The sequence below is a fragment of the Bufo bufo genome, chromosome 3 (assembly GCF_905171765.1).
Source record: "Bufo bufo chromosome 3, aBufBuf1.1, whole genome shotgun sequence".
In the NCBI taxonomy this organism is placed as follows: Eukaryota; Metazoa; Chordata; class Amphibia; order Anura; family Bufonidae; genus Bufo; species Bufo bufo.
The window spans coordinates 36,740,226-36,756,500 of record NC_053391.1 but is presented as its reverse complement, the minus strand read 5'-3'; the positions used below and the strand labels follow the sequence as shown (position 1 = coordinate 36,756,500).

General features: G+C 46.6%; 1 protein-coding gene across 1 annotated transcript in view; it reads right to left on the bottom strand.

Moving 5' to 3' along the window:
- BRWD1 (bromodomain and WD repeat domain containing 1) overlaps positions 1-15,777 on the bottom strand; it is a 149,604-nt gene extending 133,827 nt beyond the window's left edge. The window contains exons 1-4 of the mRNA XM_040423088.1: positions 15,633-15,777; positions 11,009-11,067; positions 9,331-9,360; positions 7,337-7,396 (exon numbers count right to left, since the gene is read on the bottom strand). Coding sequence (XP_040279022.1) covers positions 7,337-7,396; positions 9,331-9,360; positions 11,009-11,067; positions 15,633-15,681 — 198 coding nt within the window. The 5' untranslated portion in view covers positions 15,682-15,777. The remainder of the gene's footprint in view (positions 1-7,336; positions 7,397-9,330; positions 9,361-11,008; positions 11,068-15,632) is intronic.
- Positions 15,778-16,275: the final 498 nt, after the last annotated feature.

The window sequence follows — 16,275 nt, the reverse complement described above, 5'->3', positions numbered from 1 at the left end:
CCTGGGAGGGGCAGAGGCGCCTGCAATTTGGGCAGGCAATCGGTCCAGCAACTCAACTATGGATTGGGAGAGTCGGGCAAGGTTCCCTATAGCTTGGGACAGGGAAGAAGCCCATTCAGGAGGAACCGACACAAAGAGGTTCAGGCTGACCACATGGCAACTTTTTATTACAACGAACGCACATATAATACATGGCAACCCGAGGGGGGCTGGGGATGGGAGTCCTCTCTGGAAGAGGACATGGGAACCTGAAAAAAAGGAAAAAAGCAGCCAGAGGCTGTCCTACCGGACCCCAGGTGCTGTGTCCCCGTAGAGGTGCTGCGTCCCCGTAGAGGTGCTGCAGCAGTCGCAGGGAGTGCCAGGAAGGCTGCAGGAGAGATTGGAGAGAGTCCCTCAGGAGAGCTGGCAAGATGAAGGCCCAGAAGAAGAACTACCAAGAACAAGTCAAACCCCGCCCCCAGGCAAAAGCCTGTGCGGCCGAGAAGGATGCGGCCTAGGCGAGGAAAAAGCCGGGGCCTTGATTAATGGACCGGCTGGAAAGGAACGCCGTCGGCGGGACGGAACTATGGGAGACCGGGGGCCCTCCAGAAGGAAAAAACACAGGTGTGGGGGGCTCCTGGGGAGAAGCAACGCTCAGGGTGGGGAAAAACGGGGCAAACGGAGCACCAGAGCTAGTTGTTTGCAGGCAAACTGCACTTTTTAGTCACCATTTTGGGGTACATATAGCTTATTCACTTTTATTACCTTTTTGGGATGGTAATAAAGCTTTTCCGCCAGTGTTTTCTGCATTTTTAGTTTATGACGTTTATTGCGCGGCATAACCAGCGTTACTGTTATTGTACAGTCGTGGCCAAAAGTTTTGAGAATTACATACAGTGGGGGAAATAATTATTTGACCCCTCACTGATTTTGTAAGTTTGTCCAATGACAAAGAAATGAAAAGTCTCAGAACAGTATCATTTCAATGGTAGGTTTATTGTAACAGTGGCAGATAGCACATCAAAAGGAAAATCGAAAAAATAACTTTAAATAAAAGATAGCAACTGATTTGCATTTCATTGAGTGAAATAAGTATTTGAACCCCTACCAACCATTAAGAGTTCTGGCTCCCACAGAGTGGTTAGACACTTCTACTCAATTAGTCACCCTCATTAAGGACACCTGTCTTAACTAGTCACCTGTATAAAAGACACCTGTCCACAGAATCAATCAATCAAGCAGACTCCAAACTCTCCAACATGGGAAAGACCAAAGAGCTGTCCAAGGATGTCAGAGACAAAATTGTAGACCTGCACAAGGCTGGAATGGGCTACAAAACCATTAGCAAGAAGCTGGGAGAGAAGGTGACAACTGTTGGTGCGATTGTTCGAAAATGGAAGGAGCACAAAATGACCATCAATCGACCTCGCTCTGGGGCTCCACGCAAGATCTCACCTCGTGGGGTGTCAATGGTTCTGAGAAAGGTGAAAAAGCATCCTAGAACTACACGGGAGGAGTTAGTTAATGACCTCAAATTAGCAGGGACCACAGTCACCAAGAAAACCATTGGAAACACATTACACCGCAATGGATTAAAATCCTGCAGGGCTCGCAAGGTCCCCCTGCTCAGGAAGGCACATGTGCAGGCCCGTCTGAAGTTTGCCAATGAACACCTGAATGATTCAGAGAGTGACTGGGAGAAGGTGCTGTGGTCTGATGAGACCAAAATAGAGCTCTTTGGCATTAACTCAACTCGCTGTGTTTGGAGGAAGAAAAATGCTGCCTATGACCCCCAAAACACCGTCCCCACCGTCAAGCATGGGGGTGGAAACATTTTGCTTTGGGGGTGTTTTTCTGCTAAGGGCACAGGACAACTTATTCGCATAAACGGGAAAATGGACGGAGCCATGTATCGTGAAATCCTGAGCGACAACCTCCTTCCCTCTGCCAGGAAACTGAAAATGGGTCGTGGATGGGTGTTCCAGCACGACAATGACCCAAAACATACAGCAAAGGCAACAAAGGAGTGGCTCAAGAAGAAGCACATTAAGGTCATGGAGTGGCCTAGTCAGTCTCCGGACCTTAATCCAATCGAAAACCTATGGAGGGAGCTCAAGCTCAGAGTTGCACAGAGACAGCCTCGAAACCTTAGGGATTTAGAGATGATCTGCAAAGAGGAGTGGACCAACATTCCTCCTAAAATGTGCGCAAACTTGGTCATCAATTACAAGAAACGTTTGACCTCTGTGCTTGCAAACAAGGGTTTTTCCACCAAGTATTAAGTCTTTTTTTGTTAGAGGGTTCAAATACTTATTTCACTCAATGAAATGCAAATCAGTTGCTATCTTTTATTTAAAGTTATTTTTTCGATTTTCCTTTTGATGTGCTATCTGCCACTGTTACAATAAACCTACCATTGAAATGATACTGTTCTGAGACTTTTCATTTCTTTGTCATTGGACAAACTTACAAAATCAGTGAGGGGTCAAATAATTATTTCCCCCACTGTAAATATTGGAAATTGGAAAAGTTGCTGCTTAAGTTTTTATAATAGCAATTTGCATATACTCCAGAATGTTATGAACAGTGATCAGATGAATTGCATAGTCCTTCTTTGCCATGAAAATTAACTTAATCCCAAAAAAACCTTTCCACTGCATTTCATTGCTGTCATTAAAGGACCTGCTGAGATCATTTCAGTAATCGTCTTGTTAACTCAGGTGAGAATGTTGACGAGCACAAGGCTGGAGATCATTAGGTCAGGCTGATTGGGTTAAAATGGCAGACTTGACATGTTAAAAGGAGGGTGATGCTTGAAATCATTGTTCTTCCATTGTTAACCATGGTGACCTGCAAAGAAATGCGTGCAGCCATCATTGCGTTGCATAAAAATGGCTTCACAGGCAAGGATATTGTGGCTACTAAGATTGCACCTCAATCAACAATTTATAGGATCATCAAGAACTTCAAGGAAAGAGGTTCAATTCTTGTTAAGAAGGCTTCAGGGCGTCCAAGAAAGTCCAGCAAGCGCCAGGATCGTCTCCTAAAGAGGATTCAGCTGCGGGATCGGAGTGCCACCAGTGCAGAGCTTGCTCAGGAATGGCAGCAAGCAGGTGTGAGCGCATCTGCACGCACAGTGAGGCGAAGACTTTTGGAAGATGGCCTGGTGTCAAGAAGGGCAGCAAAGAAGCCATTTCCCCCCCAAAAAAAACATCAGGGACAGATTGATCTTCTGCAGAAAGTATGGTGAATGGACTGCCGAGGACTGGGGCAAAGTCATATTCTCCGATGAAGCCTCTTTCCGATTGTTTGGGGCATCTGGAAAAAGGCTTGTCCGGAGAAGAAAAGGTGAGCGCTACCATCAGTCCTGTGTCATGCCAACAGTAAAGCATCCTGAGACCATTCATGTGTGGGGTTGCTTCTCATCCAAGGGAGTGGGCTCACTCACAATTTTGCCCAAAAACACAGCCATGAATAAAGAATGGTACCAAAACACCCTCCAACAGCAACTTCTTCCAACAATTCAACAACAGTTTGGTGAAGAACAATGCATTTTCCAGCACGATGGAGCACCGTGCCATAAGGCAAAAGTGATAACTAAGTGGCTCGGGGACCAAAACGTTGACATTTTGGGTCCATGGCCTGGAAACTCCCCAGATCTTAATCCCATTGAGAACTTGTGGTCCATCCTTAAGAGGCAGGTGGACAAACAAAAACCCACTAATTCTGACAAACTCCAAGAAGTGATTATGAAAGAATGGGTTGCTATCAGTCAGGAATTGGCCCAGAAGTTGATTGAGAGCATGCCCAGTCGAATTGCAGAGGTCTTGAAAAAGAAGGGCCAACACTGCAAATACTGACTCTTTGCATAAATGTCATGTAATTGTCGATAAAAGCCTTTGAAAACGTATGAAGTGCGTGTAATTATATTTCACTACATCACAGAAACAACTGAAACAAAGATCTAAAAGCAGTTTAGCAGCAAACTTTGTGAAAACTAATATTTGTGTCATTCTCAAAACTTTTGGCCACGACTGTACAGGTCAGTACCATTATGGTGATACCAAATATGTAGTTTCCTATATTTTTTACTACTTTTGTACAATAGCACGTTGTTTTATGTCTCTGCACTCATTTGTTTTTTGAACTGCTGTAACCGTATGAGGGCTTCTTTTCTGCAGGGAACGAAATAGATGTCATTGGTACCATTTTTGGGTTACACAGGATTAATAAATAAGACTTATTCTTTTGGGGGCGTGTTTTTTACAAAAACGGTAACAATACCTTTATTACATGGACTGCTGCAACATGTGTGATATTGTGCATGTTTTACCACTTTTACAAGATAAAACCACTTTTTATGTCAAAATGTTTTGTATTTTTAATAAACTTGATTTTATTTATTTTTGTCCCTCTGAAAAACATGGCTCTTATAATGCACTGGTATACCTCGCACCAATGCAATATATCCCGTCAATGTACCATGTCTATTAGGCTGTGTCTGCGGCACAGTCTAATAGACATACAGCCCTGTCAGGACCCGGGCCTCTTAGGCCCCCACTGCCATGGCACTGCACCGACACATGGTGCTCCAGAGTGCCATGTTTGCGCAGCCTGTCTACTCTGCTCAGTTCCTGACCGCGGCAGGATTTATGAGGGAGGGCGGCAGGGGCTGAACAGACTAGACCGGCTGCATTGATACAGCATTCTGGACCAAAAGAGTGAAACTGCCTGTACAGGCGTTAACGCAACATCTGTTGACGTTTACACGTAAAAACAACATAAATTTGATATATTAAGATGCTAAAAGCTCATATACACCACAAGAGCTTGTGCTCTTAAATACACTGGAAAAGAGGCCATGTAATATTTGGCCATCATCCAAAGTATATACTGAATATTGTACATGGCAAACAGCGCCTGTTACCAAAATAGACATTTTATGAGAGCGCACAGCATACCGTGTATAAAAATAAAATACACACAGCGAAAATTCAAATTTTTGCGTAAAATGTGTACTGTGATCCGCTGCTAACGGCAATCCCCAGCAAAAATGCATACAATGGAGGATGCCGGCAGCGGAGCACATGCACCACAATGGCATCCTACACAAGATGGAATAACGTGTGGATGAGAATCCATAAATCACTGCAAAAGGTGCACCACAATAATATGCTACTGCCAATACTGGCCAAACCCTCACTGTGATGTTAAAAACAGAGAATTTGGCCAATATATTCCAGTCAGGAACACATCGGAGCCCAAGCGTTAAGAAATCTGGCAGGTTGTTCCAGCAGAGAATGCATGGTTTCCAATGTTGATCGGGCTGGTTTCTGGCATGAATGCCAGCTTTCAGCCAGGCGAAGACCACTCATGCATGCAGCGGTTTTTGTCTGGTCGACAGACGGTATTTATGCTGGAACAGGCTACTAGAATAGGCATAACACTAACATGATCCTAGAGTAAGGGTTAAAACGGCTGGGATCAGAGCCAGCTCTGATCACAGCCATTGCAGCGGAATGTCAGCTGTATACTACACCCCATGCTCACTGCTGGTGACTCGGAAACTCTTCTTGTGCCCACGCCATCTTAGCAATTTATCTGTACGTCAAGATGCAGGAAGGTAATCCTAACCCCAACATACAGTCACATTGCGGTGTAAGTAGCGTTAAAGGAACAGTAAACCTGGAAATAAAAGACTAAAGTAAAATAGGAGATAATCTTGCCCCCACACAGCCTTGTAGAATTACTACAGGAGTCAATCTCTTGATGATTTTCTCCATGTGGCTCCTGCTGCAGACAGGGAAGGGAGAGGCTCCTGCTGCAGACAGGGAAGGGAGAGGCTCCTGCTGCAGACAGGGAAGGGAGAGGCTCCTGCTGCAGACAGGGAAGGGAGAGGCTCCTGCTGCAGACAGGGAAGGGAGAGGCTCCTGCTGCAGACAGGGAAGGGAGAGGCTCCTGCTGCAGACAGGGAAGGGAGAGGCTCCTGCTGCAGACAGGGAAGGGAGAGGCTCCTGCTGCAGACAGGGAAGGGAGAGGCTCCTGCTGCAGACAGGGAAGGGAGAGGCTCCTGCTGCAGACAGGGAAGGGAGAGGCTCCTGCTGCAGACAGGGAAGGGAGAGGCTCCTGCTGCAGACAGGGAAGGGAGAGGCTCCTGCTGCAGACAGGGAAGGGAGAGGCTCCTGCTGCAGACAGGTGTCTTACAGCCAAGCACAGGACAATGAGGAGAGGGGACATGACTGTACTCCGGAGACACATGGAGATTTTGTTTTTATAGATCTCAGTTTCTATTTGTAATATAAGAAAAAAATAAAATAAAAATCGATCAAAGAAAAGAAGGAGATGAATTGAAATTCTGGATTTTTTTTTTATTATTTTACATTTTTTTGCATTTCCTGTGTTTATACTTCCTTTAAAGGGGTTGGACCATCTCACACATTGGTGGCATATCCTAGCGATAGATAGGTGCGAGTCTCACCTCTGGGACCTGCACCTATATTTAAAATGAATCCCCCAAAGTGAACGAGGTTGCCCCCTCCATTCACTTCTATGGGAGTGACAATAATAGCTGAGCTCCGGCCCGTGGCTGCACTTGCATGGTGTGCTCTTCATACCCTTCTATGGAAGTTCCGGAAATAGCCGAGCGGGCTTGCTCAGCTCTTTTCAGGAACTCCCATAGAAGTGAATGGAGAGAAAGCCACGAATGTGCAGTCTGACATTGGTGGCATATCGCTAGTATATGCCACTAATGTGTGAGATGGGCCAACTCTTTCACACGAACTATACGGATTGTGTCAGGATCCATTCAGGATGGTTTTGCACGCAAGTTCAGTCACTTTTGTCTGCAATTGTGTTCAGTGTTTCAGTTTTTTCTCAGCGGGTGCAATCCGTTTTTTTTACATGCATGAAAAAAAAAAAAAAAAGACAGAAAAACAATCTACATCTCCTAGCAACCATCAGTAAAAAAAAAGGCGTCGGATGCCGTCCATTTTTCACGTAAGCCCTATTCACTTCTATAGAAAGAACCAGAGCAGCGTGAAAAATGCTGAATATAGAACATTCTGTGATTTTTCCTGAATGCAGAAATGGTGCGTACACGATTAAAATTAATGGATCAGGATTCAGTCCGGATGCCATGTGTTTGCTTCCCACATCGCACCCGTACGGAAAACTCGCTGGCGTAAAAGAGCCCGTAAGAAAACAGTAAGCAAGACCGTGCCCATTCAAGAAATGGGGTTAGTGTATTTTACTCACATTAAAGGGAGCCTTGATACATTTCCTCTCAGGGAATCTGGGATCCATAACCAAAAGTACATTAGACAGCAGACAAATAACCAATTTCTCTTTTCACACCTACCATTTCATTAAATGATCTTGAGTGTTCATTCCCTAGCCAATCCAATCTGTAAGGAAGAAGCTATCAACAGAAAACAAAAAGTTCATTAGGTCCATGTTGTTGGCAATTGCCATTTAGAACGGTAACAGTGATGCAGCGCCAACAGAGCCAGGCAGACTTATAACGGGGTCAGTGGGGCTTAGTCATGGTGTCCATCATTTTTCCAAGAATACAGTTGCATCAAATATGAAGCAATGCATTAGAGCCCCGGCAGCAGATGTGAACAGAGCCCAACACGTTCAGTCCTGCTGGCTACAGACAACAGAAAGTGGCTTAAAGGGAACCTGTCACCTGGATTTTGGGTATAGAGCTGAGGACATGGGTTACTAGATGGCCGCTAGCACAGCCGCAATACCCAGTCCCCATAGCTCTGTGTGCTTTTATTGTGTAAAAAAACTGATTTGATACATATGCAAATTAACCTGAGATGAGTCCTGTCCATGACTCATCTCACGTACAGGACTCATCTCAGGTTAATTTGCACATGTATCAAATCGTTTTTTTTACACAATAAAAGCACACAGAGCTATGGGGACTGGATATTGTGGATGTGCTAGCGGCGATCTAGCAACCCATGTCCTCAGCTCTATACACAAAATCCTGGTGACAGGTTCCCTTTAAACGCTACAAATTCTCTACAGAGGAATTTATGTGAAAAATCCACATTTACAGAACAAGTAAGCTGGATAAGATTTTAGAACACTGAAGAAAATGTGCAGCAAAAACTGGCCTGGAGGCTTTCAATCTGCATGTCAATTCATTTTGCGGGTTTTACCTGCGTTGCTGCCATAAAATAAAGCCCAATTTGAGCTTTTTTTGCCCTTATCCACTGCGGATTCTCCACTGTAGCAGACTCACCACGTGTAGACGTACCCTTAAAGAAGTTATCCAGAAATAAATTTTTCTCGGGTGCCCGCAGCTAGAGAAATAATTATACTTATCTGTTCCCCGCTGGCTCCCACCTGTCTATTGTCCACGGCTTGTTGACTTCCTCACCGGCATGGTCATCTGCTCTGCTGCAGCCGACCACTGCCATGGACCGGAAGACGGACATGCAGGACCAGGGCGGTGTGGAGAGCAGGCAAGTGTGGTTCTGTCTCTAGTTAAGGTAGGCTGCCAGCACCTGGGCACAATTCTTTCATCCAAACCTTCCCAATGTCACTAAATATTATAATATAAAATCAGCCTATGCTCACCCGTTTCCCCCACGCTGTGCAGCATCTCTGGTGTTTGTGAACAAAGCTGCAGCAGTAAAGCTGTAATACACAGAATGTGACTGCTGCAGCCAATCGCTAGTCTCAACAGTGTACAGCAGTGATGGCTAACCTCCGGCACCCCAGCTGTGGTGAAACTACGACTCCCAGCATGCTCCTATCATTTCTATGCAGTTCTGAGAACAGCCAAGCAAGTGGGCATCTTGGGAGTCGTAATTGTAGCACAGTTGGAGTGCCGGAGGTTAGCCATCACAGGTATACAGCATGAGACCAGTGAATGGATACAGAGGTAGTTCTGCGTCACTGCTGTAACCTTATACATGAAGACCGGGAGGAACATCATGACAGAAGCAGGTGGGTATAAGCTGATTATTTTATAACATTCAGTGGCATGGGGAGGGGCGAGATGTGGGTGGGATGAATGGGGGAGCTCTGTTCTGGTGATCAGTGATGGTTCCTAGTGCTTGGGCCCCGACCAATCTAGAATTTATCCATTGGAGAGGTGATAAATGCTTCTTGCTTGAATACCACTGGTTCATGACAGAGCAAAGTTCTGGAGTGTGCTGAGGCCTCCATTACCAAATAACAGAAGGTCTGTCAATTTGCTTTGCCCTTGTATGTGCGGATAGAAAGATAGACAGAGAGAGAGACAGAGACCAACAGCGATCGCATTCTTCTTTATGTGACTGCATTTTGTGTAACCAGACACTACACATTTCCAATGGTGTGAGCCGTACTTACGTTCTGTTCATTCAACTCCTGGATCAGCATCTGGACGGACAAAACACAAACCATCAGTAGATAATAAACCAGAGAGACCGCGCAGAGTCCTGATCACAGTGGCTGCTATGAAGTCATGGGATCTTTAAAGGGGTGGTCCTCCAGGCTTTTAATATTGATTAACTATCCTGAGTATAGGTCATCAACAGCAGAACGGCGGAGGTCCAACACCAGGTACTCCAACCGATTGGTTGTGTGAAGAGAATGCACGCGCCATGCATACGTGCCGTGTCCCGTCTCCCTTCCTGCTCGCCCGCTGCCATCCTGAGGATAGGTCATCAATAGTAAAAGCCTGGAAAACCCCTTTAACAATTTTGGTACGCGCTGCCGCAAAAATTCACTTTGTTGACGGTTTTGCTGCAGCAGTCTGGTCAGATTTTTGAATTAGTTGCTGTAGGGACAGGACATGCAGTAAGTCAGCACAGAAAAGAGTCAATTCTGTGAAAGCCTGCAAAGTATGGCCACTAAAGCTGTTGTACAATGACTGATGTGACCCACAGGCAGATCTCTCGATTGTGGAAGGGGAGGCATTTCAATCAGGGGTCCTGCCAGCACTCATACTGCATCTATTTAGTGCTTTTAGCTAAAATTGGGGGACAGCTGTGATCTGTAGCATATTATGTAATAATAATCTGATTTAATGCTAATTAAAGGGAACCTGTCACCGGGATTTTGTGTATAGAGCTGAGGACATGGGTTGCTAGATGGCCGCTAGCACATCCGCACTACCCAGTCCCCATAGCTCTATGTGCTTTTATTGTGTAAAAAAAACAACTATTTGATCCATATGCAAATTAACCTGAGATGAGTCCTGTCCCTGACTCATCTCAGGTTAATTTGCATATGGATCAAATAGTTTTTTTGACACAATAAAAGCACACAGAGCTATGGGGACTGGGTAGTGCGAATGTGCTAGCGGCCATCTAGCAACCCATGTCCTCAGCTCTATACCCAAAATCCCGGTGACCGGTTCCCTTTAAATCATGTCCACAGCATGTGACTGCTGTAGCCAATCATTTGCCCCTGTTGGGTGGCTGAGGACAGTGACTGGCTGCAGGGGTTAAGTGTTGTCAATGTGTCATCACCACTACAGCCAGGTAAATAGAGCCCAACCAGAAGAACCAGAGCCGTGGCGTGGCATCTGTCAGGGTAAGTACACGGGGGCACATTTATTAAGACGCTGGTCGGTATAAATAACCCCTATAGGTGGCGGTGGATCCGCCAAAGTTATGAGGACGCCGGCCTCTACATAACTTTGGCTTATCCAGCCGCCAGTCTAAATCTACGCCAGCTTCCTTACATTAAGACCAGGCATAGAAAATAATGAATACGACGGGACCTGACAAGCCTTCCCCACCATGCCCCCTTTTTTTAGACCTGTGAGCAGGGAAAAGCTGCAGATTGCGGCGCAAATAACCTTTGCGCCACAATCTGCGCCAGAAAAACGCCTAATATAGGCGCATTTCTGAGATAGTAACACCCCCCCCCCCCCCGTCTTTATTTCGGGGGAATCTGCATGTTAATCCATATGGCGCGGTTTTGTTCCACGTGCAGTTTTAGAAGAAAATAAACAAGTGTCCTGTCCATCCTTGAGGATATTATGCCAAATATCTAAGGTGGGCACAGGTGCGTCACTTACCTGAGCAGATTTCCCACAGGGGCCCTTGGAGAGAAAACGAGCTATTAAGAAATAGAGCTCTGCAACCAAAAACAAAGAAAAGAGAATAAGACTGTGAATGAAGAAATCACAGCAATGCAGAAAACCTGAATAAAAGGTAACAATAACCAGTGCAGTATAAGGGTGCTATGACCTGGGAGCAGTAGGCTACTTTCACACTGGCGTTTTGGCTTTCTGTCTGTGAGATCCGTTCAGGGCTCTCACACGCGGTCCAAAACGGATCAGTTTTGCCCTAATGCATTCTGAATGGAAAAGGATCCGCTCAGAATGCGTCAGTTTGCGTCCGTTCTGTCTCCACTTTGGAGGCGGACACCAAAAAACGCTGGTGTCCGTCTGACGAAACTGAGCGAAACAGATCAGTCCTGGCACACAATGTAAGTCAATGGGGATGGATCCGTTTTCTATGACACAATCTGGCATAATAGAAAACGGATCCGTCCTCCATTGACTTCCAATGGTTTTCATGACGGATCCGCACAAAACGCGAGTGTGAAAGTAGCCTTAGGCCTCTTTCACACGGGCAAGTTTTCTGCGCGGGTGCAATGCATGAGGTGAACGCATTGCACCCGCACTGAATCCGGACCCATTCATTTCTATGGGGCTGTGCACGTGAGCGGAGATTTTCACGCATCCCTTGTGCGTTGCATGAAAATCGCAGCATGCTCTATACTGTGCGTTTTTCACACAACGCAGGCCCCATAGAAGTGAATGGGGCTGCGTGAAAAATCACAAGCAAGTGCGGATGCGGTGCGATTTTCACGCCTGGTTGCTAAGGAGACGATCAGGATGGGGACCCGATCTTTATCATTTTCCCTTATAAACATGGTAAATTAGGGATGGAGGGGTTAAAAAATAATAAACAAATGTAACTTACCTCATCCACTTGGTCGCGTAGCGGATCTCCTCTTCTTTCTTTAGGACCTGGATAAAGGACCTTTGATGACGTCACTGCGCTCATCAGATGGTCCATCAGCATGGTGATGGACCATGTGATGAGCGCAGTGGCATCAAAGGTCCTTTACCCAGGTCCTGAAGAAAGAAGAAAGAAGAGGAGATCCACTACACAATCAAGTGGATGAGGTAAGTTACATTTGTTATTTTTAACCCCTCAATGGACATTTTACTAAGCATTCTGTATTAAGAATGCTATTTTCCCTTTTAATCATGTTAGAAGGGAAAATAATAAAATCTACACTACACCTAACCCAAACGTCTGTGAAGAAGTCCGGCTTCGGGTCTGGGTACCAAACATGCCGATTTTTCTCACGTGCCTGCAAAACACATTAAAACGCTTTGCACTCACGCGGAAAAATCGCACATTTTCCCACGACACACCCGCATCCTATCCAGCCCTCACACGCGATGCCCGTGTGAAAGAGGCCTTATGGTTTAGCCTGGCAATCAGCAGTAAACTGCAAGCTTCACCGGCACTAGTCATAACTCGAGCCCACCTATCATGAGCTAATGCAGTTAACCCCACAGCGCAATTTCATGTGAATTTTGGCATAAAAAACATGCGTACTGCACACTGAAATACTCGCCCCAATGGATTTCAATGGAAAATACGGTCCTCAATTCATTTTTAGGCTACCTGTATACGGGTGCAGGCTGTCTTGCACAAATTCTGCACTAACTTCTGTTAATCAGGGGGTTATAGGTACCCCAAAATACCATTCAAAATTACTTGCTGTCTACAGAAAATGAGTGCCGTATGGCTTTCATGACAGATATCACTGCATCCTTAAAAGGTTAAGCCAAAAAGTTGGAAGCAATGATGACGAGGACCAGAAGGGTAAGTTTACAGGTGGCAAATGGATATAAGGTTACATTCACACTGCATGTGCTATGAAAAGGTCCTGGCATACACATCAAATGTAGGAGCGCATTCACTTGGATGCCTCCGAGTTCCACTGGACTGGTATATGTCGGTAGACATTTTTCCGCCGTATGGGATGGTGTAGTCTGCTGTGCTGCTCTACCGAGTCACTCGTTGCGTTGACTGCTGCTTTGCAAAATCCAGAAGGCCGTTCCCGCAGAGGAACAGAGCGTTCAGCGCTTCCGGTAATGCTGAGAACTGCTGTAGTCAATGTGGATGAGGCGGTACGTGGCATTATTTTTCCATCTCAGATTAAAGGAGTGAACCTACCCCAAAAGCCCTATGTACCCCCAAAATGGTACCAATGAAACCACAACTCGGCCCACAAAAAAAACAAGCCTGTATCAGTGGAAAAATGAATACGCTCCGGCTCTTGGAATGCAACAACATAAAAAGCCATCGTTTTTGTGTGAGGCGGGCTTTTATTGTGCAACAGTAGTAAAAAAAACTATACGGATTTGGTATCACTGTACAATAAAAGTTAGGGCCCTTGCAGACGAGCGTGTCCTGTGATGGAGTTACGCTCTGTGTGCGAGTGCAATCCCCTGTTATGGACACTGCTCGTTTAGCAGGAGTGCACAGCATTATACTGATTTATAATGCTGTGTGACTCTGCATGACCTCAGAATCATAGTGACATACTGCTATAGGTCACAGAATTGTAAGTCAGTCCGCGCAGCACACGCTCGTCTGCAAAAGCTCTAAGGCTAGGTCTACATGACGACCTTTGTCGCACGTCAATTTTTAAAAATGATAGTCTGTGGTGTCGCACTGCGACAGTAGTAAAAAAATCCATTTGAGATGTCGCAGCATGTCGACACCATAGACTATCATAATAAAAATTGACGCGCAATATATGTTGCCGTTTAGTTGTGCCCCATGTGTCGCGCGACAAATGTCGTCGTGTAGACCTAGCCTAAGGGTACGTTCAAATCTCAGGTGAATAGCTTCCATCAGAGAACAGCTTGCCGGAGGCAACAGATCACTGCTGGATCCCAAATGACCATAATGGGATCAGTCAGTGATCCAACTGCTTTCCGGCATAAATGGCAGGTTTCAGCCTGACAAATAACGTGTTTTTTTTCTGTCCGGCATTTATGCTGGATCATCTCTAATGGAGATGTGAACGTACAGGCTAATTATGTCACACTGTGAACATCGTCAATTTAGGCTACTTTCACACTAGCGTTCGGAGCGGGTCCGTCTGATGTTTCATCAGACGGATCCGCTCCTATAATGCAGACGTTCGCATCCGTTCAGAACGGATCAGTCTGCATTATAACTTAGAAAATTTTCTAAGTCTGAAAGTAGCCTGAGCGGATCCGTCCAGACTTTACATTGAAAGTCAATGGGGAACGGATCCGCTTGAAGATTGAGCCATATGGTGTCATCTTCAAGCGGATCCGTCCCCATTGACTTACATTGTAAGTCTGGACGGATCCGTTCGCCTCCGCACGGCCAGGCGGACACCCGAACGCTGCAAGCAGCGTTCAGGTGTCCGCTCACTGAGCGGAGCGGAGGCTGAGCGCTGGCAGGCGGATGCATTCTCAGCGGATCCGCCTCCACTGAGAATGCATTGGGGCCAGACGGATGCGTTCAGGACCGCTCGTGAGCCCCTTCAAACGGAGCGCACGAGTGGACACCTGAACGCAGGTGTGAAAGTAGCCTTTGTGCCACGTTTATAAGTTATGCCCTATTCACAGGACTGATTGCTCGGGGGGGGGGGGGACTGCTGGGATCCCCACCGATCACAAGAATCGGGGTCCTGTTCCCACGTTCTGATGGAGCGGCAGGTCATGCACATGTAGCGGCGTTCCATTCATTCTCTATGGGGGCGCAGGAGATAGAGTACAGTACAGTATGAATGTACGACCTGCCGTTCCATCAAGATAGGGGGGGGGAACAGGACCCCCATTCTGGTGATCGGCGGGGTCCCAGTCCCAAAGCAATGAGTCCTGTGAATAGGGAAAATTTTCTAATTATAACCAAACTATATGTAGGCCAAAATGGTGTCACAAAAAAAAATAATAATAATTATGCCAGAAGGAAAAAATAAAAATAAAAATTGATAATCGCCCTTATGTCGAAAACAATCCAGATTTTTTTTTTTTTTTTGCAGAATTGTCCGGTTTAGGACATAAACTTACAACTCGAAGGTTCACCCGCTGACCCCCACAACCTGTTATTTCGGCTCAGTCCTCCATGTCATCTCGCAGTTTTTGTGCCATTTTTGGATCAGACGCCGGATTAAGAGAATTTTGCAAACAAACCTGATCAGTCGCGCACGGGGGACTACAAATCCAAGCTTCAGGAGAGACATCGCTCCGCGAGGAGAGACATCGCTCCGCGAAGCCGCTAATACGGTTTCCTGCGCTCTATACGATGCTCGTAGAGCAGGGAACGCAGCGAGATGCGACCGCGTAACATCTTTTGGACGGCCACATCAGACAAGGCACCCTAAGTCCACCCCAAAAAAAAATTTACGCCAGAATCCTCGGAAGCGGTGCCTCAAATAGAGAATTATAATTTTTTTTATAAAAGTGGCTAAGAATTTTTGCAATGCTGCTTATCGGACTGCGACACATTGATACCTAGACCCCAGAGTGACAGCTGGTCAGTGACAGCAGCTGGGACAGGTGTGAAGTAGATGGGCTGCCGCTGCTCAGAGAGCACCCCGAGAGCTGCTGGGGCCGGGGGGGAGGCGGTTACCTGACTCGGCCGGCTGCGAGGAGCAGCTGGGCACAGGCTGGAGTGCCATGCCGGCTGAGGTCAGGAGCCCGGCTGAGAGTACGTCCTCCGAGCCTCCGTGCGGCCTCCTCTCAGGGTAGACGCTAGAATGGAGTTGTTAGAAGGAGGTTTGTGACGTCACTGGTCACATGCTCCTTCGCGGTCACATGACCAAATGTGGGAAATGCTGGCAAACACGGAGTGTAGGAGCTTGTGGAAGGGGCGGGGCTGTGTCTGTGAGCGAGGAAGTGGGGGGGCAGTCCTGGAGTACACAGAGCCTCGTGGGGGGGCAGCATAATGAGCTCCTATATGAGGGGGCAGGTCTGGGGGGGAGGGGGCATGTGGTGTATTCTGGGGACAGAAGGGTGTGGGGGGGGCTTTATGGGGTGTAAATGTGTGAGGGAGGGGGGGCATAAGGGTGAAGAAGGGTGGGGGGGGGCTTTATGGGGTGTAAATGTGTGAGGAGGAGGCAGGTGGTGTGTTCTGGGGACAGAAGGGTGTGGGGGGGCTTTATGGGGTGTAAATCTGTGAGGGAGGGGGGACATAAGGGTGCAGATCTTTGGTGGGGTTCTTCATGGGAAGTAAGGTGTGACGTCAGTGGTCACATGGCACGGTGGTCATGTGA